Here is a 5,943-nt window from a genome sequence, read left to right as displayed (position 1 = left end):
GTAATGACGAAATCAACCACGCAGCAAAACATTACGAAATATTTTTAATCAGAGCTTCATTTTTCAAAACAAATATTACACAATCATACATATTTAAAAAAAAAAAAAAAAAAAAAAAAAAAAAAACATACTTCGGCAACCTGAAATTGATTGTGTTAAAAATATATATTTCTAAATTAACAATGACCCTGCTTTAAGAAATACAAATACACGGTATCATAAATTTGATTTTATTGATAATGGGGGGGAAAAAAATCACTACTATCATGTTGCAAAGAAAATGCAAAAGGATTCAGTTAATATAAACAGTCATATAACATATCATTAGAGTTTACACTGTGAATACATTAAAATTGCATGTAAAACAAAAACATAACAATCGCTATCCCTTACCTTTGACATTACATGCAACACGAAAAATAGACAAGCCTTTTCAGTTCCACTAATATGTGAGATGATACATTCAATGCCTCCTTTAACTCCCTCATTACATCAAACTTTGATAATGTCATCTTTGCCCATATGTCACACAGCTCCCTTTTAAATCACCAAAATAGAACCATAAGTATGTAAATATGATCTCCTTTTTAGTGGTTTAATTAGTAAGAGTAAAAGGCTCTGATATGCCCAGCTATTGTGTTTACATTACAGTGCAGCAACAGGTGGCAGGGTAGTCATCTGCGTCAACTTTGAATTCGTTTCCATAAACAAAGTAGATGTTTGATTTTCCTTTCCAGGTGTATGTGACCTTGGTGATGGGGATCAGCTCTATGATTTGACGCTGCAGACAGAGAAAGAAAATATGAGTAGGGTGCATGCTGCTAAATTATTCTTTAACTAACCAAGTCATTAGATAATAGATAAACAAATGTTTTTTAATATAATATTGACAAAAAATACCTGCTGTAGAATGCGTGATGTCTGCATGTACTTTCCCTGGTGCTCACTGACAAGGCGCTGAGAAGCACTCACCACCGAAGTGTCAGGGAATCCTGAAAGTGGGTATACCTACAAAGGGTGTTCACAGTGAATTTAAGTTAAGCACCGAGTTAATGTGACTATTTAAACTGCACTGACCTATTGTTAAATAGCTCCAGCAGATTTAAAAAAAAAAAAAAAAAAACCCAAACAAACAGAGTTTAATTTTTACATTACGAGAAATGCAAAGGTATACAGTTATAAGCTCTGATAAGTTGATATGAAAACTGCATAGTTAAAGCAGCAGATAAGCAACTAGTCCTACACAATGGTCTCACAGGATGCGTTTGATGTCATTGTGGTCTCCAATGTTTTCCTAGTTGTAACAACCTAATGTACAGTAAATGGTGTTAGATACAACATGGGCTAAAATAATGATATTGTTTTAACATATCATCTCTTCTTGCAACATTAGTGAGAATAATAATGTGATTAAAGATGCTCCAAATATTCAGTCATGTAAAATGTCAGGACAGGACTGCATAGAGACATGTGAATGTTTTCACATGGCTCTATGCAGTCCTGGGAAAAACTAAGTACAGCCCATGATTCAGTATGTTGCAGAGCAACTCTTAGCAGCAATAACTTGAAGTAGTCGTTTTCTGCTATCAGTCTCTCACTTTGTTGCTTTATAATGTTGCTTCAGTTTATTGAATTTTTTTGGTCATTTGTTTATGCACAGCTCTTTTAAAGTCCTGCCACAGCATATTAGTCAGGTTGAGGTCTGGATATTGACTTTAGCTGTCAGATTGCCTCACATGTGACTGTACTATACAGACGCATCAATGACTGCAAGGTGCCCGGGTCCTATTCCTGTAGAAGAAGCCTAAATTATCAACACTCCACCACAGTGCTTAACAGTTGGTATGAAGTGTTTAAGCTGATATGTTGTGTTTGGTTTTCTCAAAAACTGTGTTGTGCATTACAGTCAAACATCTCTCTTTAGTGTCATCTGCCCAAAGCACATTGTTTCAAAAGTTTTGTGGTTTGCTCATATGCAACTCTGCAAACCTAAGCCGTGCTGCTGCTCTTTTTAGAGAAAAGAGGCTTCCTCCTGGCATCTCTTCCAAACAAGCCATACTTATTCGGTCTTATTCAAATTGTTCTGTCACAAACTTTAAAATAAAATTATAATCAACAGAAAATTTTCTGGGTATTTTTTTTCCTTCTTTAGTTACAAATATATAATGATCTATTTTCAATTATTTTCTTGCGGCGTACCAGGTATCACACCAAATATGGATAGTAATATCATCATAGACAGAATACCATGTATTGGGTGTCTCTGAAGAGCTCCTTGCCAGACACCTTGCTAAGGTTTTCCACCCGAAGTCCACTCAACTGTTCCACAACATAGGCATCAGAGTTGTTAGTCCTGGAAGCAAGAGGAAATTCAGTCTTCTATTATAGCAGCTTTACACCGTATATGACTGAGATTCATCTTATTAAGAGACTATTGCGCTGGCTAAGCTAGTTAAGTAATTTTTATCAATGTGCACCATTTCACAGTGAGCTTGATGTAAACCAGGAGCTGTTGTTTTCCATTGCATATGTCACACTGCCTCGATCCTTGCCCATGACAGGAACTGCAACTGTAAAAGAACAACTATCATTTTGCTTCACAAAAAAGCAAAAATTTGATTCATAATACATGACCCTGTTTGACCCTAAAAATAAGAAATCTGTGGTTTATGCTTACTTTTCTCTTCCTCTGCCACTGCAGTGGGTGCACCTATCATTTCCGTGACGATAACAAGATCCATTACACACCCAGCAAACTTTCTGTCAGGAGAAAAAAAGAAAAAGAAAAGGCTTTTAGGAATTTTATCATTTATCCTTTTTTCTCCTGAGGGCCGTGCAAAAATACTTACGTTACCAGCTCCCGCACAGTCTTTGCATGGTTTTCGGCCAATTCCCAAACAATTATGGCAGGGCTGTGAATGCAATGTTTATCGTGAGATAAAAATAAACAAAACATTTTTTTAAAAAGTAAAAGTAGTTATTTTTAACGTGTTTTCCACAGCTTACCTTCACAGATGATGTGTAGGGAACTTTAATAAATTGTTTGTCATCCAAAAAAAATTGGGGGGTTTTAGCAGGAATATCCCAAGGCCCTGGAGGTTGTTGGGCATAGGCATCCACCGTCTGACCTGGTACAAATAAAATGCATCCTAAATAGCTAGCTGACAGCTGAAAGCTAATGGAATTTTGCTCATTGTAACATGCTGATAAGCAGATCTACATCTTTGACTATTGGACTGTTTGTCTGACATGAAATTCATAATGTTACTTCAGACTTAAGAGTAATTCTATTTTTTAACATTAAAAAAGGACACTTATTTAAACAGCATTGTACCTGTGTATGGTTCGTGACTCCACTCTGTAGATCTGGATTCAGTGAAAGTGTCCAGGCGGTACTAAAAAACATAAATGTTTGTATTGGTTATTGTTAATGATTATTCATGCTCTGTAATGTAAAAAAAAAAAAAAAAAAAAAAAAAGAGTTATTTTTGATTGTCATTGTGGCAGGTTTTTCCAAATACAGCCTACTTCATCTTACCCTATATGTATTGAATGCCTCCATGTTAGTGATCACTCCATCCTTTGCTGGTGCAGAACTGTAGCAGCATTTACTCTTTACAAACAGGAGTAAGGCGTCCCGGGCTGTGTTTTCAGATATAGAGGGAATGCTGCCAGTAATAAGGGAAGGTGATATGATATGTCACATTGTCTACCCTTTTAATATGAAGTTTCAGTTGTCTGGGTGCTGAGGCACTGAGATTTTTTTTGCTTCCTAAAATCCGATCATCGAAAATGTTTTGCAATATCATGAGCTAGTATGGTGAAAGAAAGTGGTTTGAGTCTTACTTCCACTGGGGTTGATCCAGTGCAGGCTCAGGCTGCGCTGCTGGGAATGTGGGCATGGGAGGCGGCAGAAATCCACCTTAAAATCAAAACGTTTTTAGATTCATACAATAAAAAAAGACAACAAAAAGACAAGCCTAACGCTAGACCTCAAAGTCTGGCCAGTTGAGTTTTTCTCTGAGTCTGGAACTACGATTAATCATATCTGAAAAACCTGCTGACAACGTCCAGTTTTATTTATAAATATTGATCTGGTATCTTTTATACTGACATTTTCTTGTACTTGCTGAGGGCAACTTTTCAACACCGCAGAAAAATCCGACACCCCCAAGAAGTTACAATCTCAAAATATGCATTTGATTGTATTAACACCTCATATTTTCAGTATACCCAAAGTAGAGCATATAGTGTGTATTTGGGAACCTTGCAAAACTAGGTAAATAATGTAAATATTTGTAAAATCTGTAATTATTGATGCATGTTACCTCATCATCATAATTCTTTTGTTATATGATTGTACGCTGTAACATGATGTAAAGTAAATATTAATTTGAGTACTGCATTCATTGTCTTCTTCCCTTTCAGCCATGGAAAATTGTGTTTTAAGTATAAATATAGCATAGCATACAAGGTGTAACATTTTCAGATTTTTTTTTTGTAATGTGTTTTTATTGAACCATTTGAGCCTCCGCATAGGACATTCATAGTGGCGCAAACAAACTATGTCCGGCATACGATACCTCCCCCAGCGACTGTTCCTTCATATCCAGGCATGTTGTCAAACATGCTGGCTGGAGGAGCGGTGGGGCCAATGGACTCAGCAACGGGTGGGGCAAACATTGCTGAAACAAACCAGAAGAACCAGTTCACTCATAGCCACAGACAGACTTTGAAATTGTATAAAATTTCAATCCTGTATTGACATTTTCACGAATCACAGTCAGACCAAAAAGAAAACCGGGAAAAGAAAGCTGGAAAATAAATACATAAACTCCATCACTCAGTCTACTCTGAAATCTCCGGGCATTGTCCAAATTACACGTCACTGCTTCACAACATCCTATAAAGCTGTTAGGGTGCAATTATGTGACTTACGTTTGTGCAACTCCATGTTCGTATCCATACTGAGTTGTTTTTCCCGCACCAACTACTTCAGACAGGGGTTGATCTCACTTCCTTAAAACTTCCTTAAATCTCGCTAAACATTACACCCCCAGCAGTCTTATGTTACACTACATACGACTTCTCCAGCGACAGACACCTAACCTGTACGCCGCGATGACGTCACTCCCACAGCCGGAAGATGATAACTATTACTTTTATCACAACAATCTGTATCAATGAGTAAGAAAATAACAAGGAGGGTAAAAGATCTTACCAGGCGTCCCCGCAGCTGCTGGTATATAACCGGGATTATTTATTCCATAATCTCTGCCTGGCTGACTGCAAGTAAGGGGAAACGAAAGTTAAGATAATCAGAGTGGGGGGGGCAAAAAAATTAATAAATACAATAAAATGCGAGCTGGGTTAAAGTTTAAAGCAAAGAAATACAGAATAACGCGATCATTACCTCAGAAAAGGCTGTCGCTCCATTCCAAAGCGTTTCACAGCAGCTACGAGAGAAAAGTCACACCGTGCAAAGTCTTCAGATGTGATCTAGAACCATGCACTGTCACTTCATCACAAGACATCAATCATGTGACATAAGACTGATCATTCGCCTTTTATTGCCCCACTCCTGCGTTACGTTCCCAGTTTTTCACAGCTGCCAGCTCTGGTTGCAGCAGTCAAACAGGATTTTTAAAAAAAAAAGATTTCTGGTTTTCTCAAAATAGGAACTGCCGTGTTTTATTGATAGTTTAGAGAAGTACAGAAAAACCCACCCCAGCACATACACACTCCCCCCAAAAGAGAAAGTATCCGCTCAGGAAGTACGCACCAAGTTTTGGGAGCGTGTTACAAATAATGGTGTATTTACAGCTAAAAGCCTCAGAGCACCATCGGAAGGTATCAAAACACTTTACGAATAATAACAACGACCAGAGTCCAAATATGTAGCTAAAACAGTTTTGACAAAGACAATCCGGTTGAGTCAAAAAG

The 5,943-nt window shown here is 37.4% G+C and overlaps 1 protein-coding gene across 2 annotated transcripts; it reads right to left on the bottom strand.

Moving 5' to 3' along the window:
* Positions 1 to 137: 137 nt before the first annotated feature.
* On the bottom strand, positions 138 to 5,906 carry ssuh2rs1 (ssu-2 homolog, related sequence 1). Of its 2 annotated transcripts, XM_026153294.1 has the most exons (13): positions 5,414 to 5,906; positions 5,222 to 5,286; positions 4,584 to 4,685; positions 3,847 to 3,922; positions 3,539 to 3,668; positions 3,335 to 3,395; positions 3,007 to 3,128; positions 2,850 to 2,912; positions 2,678 to 2,760; positions 2,478 to 2,570; positions 2,248 to 2,353; positions 901 to 1,008; positions 139 to 781 (listed from the first exon to the last, which is right to left on the bottom strand). In XM_026153294.1, exons 1-13 carry the CDS (start codon positions 5,434 to 5,436, stop codon positions 641 to 643), a joined length of 1,173 nt encoding a protein of 390 aa, XP_026009079.1. In that variant the 5' UTR covers positions 5,437 to 5,906; the 3' UTR covers positions 139 to 640. The 2 variants fall into 2 exon arrangements, with proteins under 2 accessions (XP_026009080.1, XP_026009079.1); XM_026153295.1 differs by lacking the exons at positions 5,222 to 5,286; positions 5,414 to 5,906 and adding an exon at positions 4,939 to 5,159 and having other exon boundaries at positions 138 to 781.
* Positions 5,907 to 5,943: the final 37 nt, after the last annotated feature.

Source organism: Astatotilapia calliptera, chromosome 20 (genome assembly GCF_900246225.1).
Source record: "Astatotilapia calliptera chromosome 20, fAstCal1.2, whole genome shotgun sequence".
Classification (NCBI taxonomy): Eukaryota; Metazoa; Chordata; class Actinopteri; order Cichliformes; family Cichlidae; genus Astatotilapia; species Astatotilapia calliptera.
Note: the sequence above shows the minus strand (reverse complement) of the source record. Positions and strands in the feature narration are given on the sequence as shown.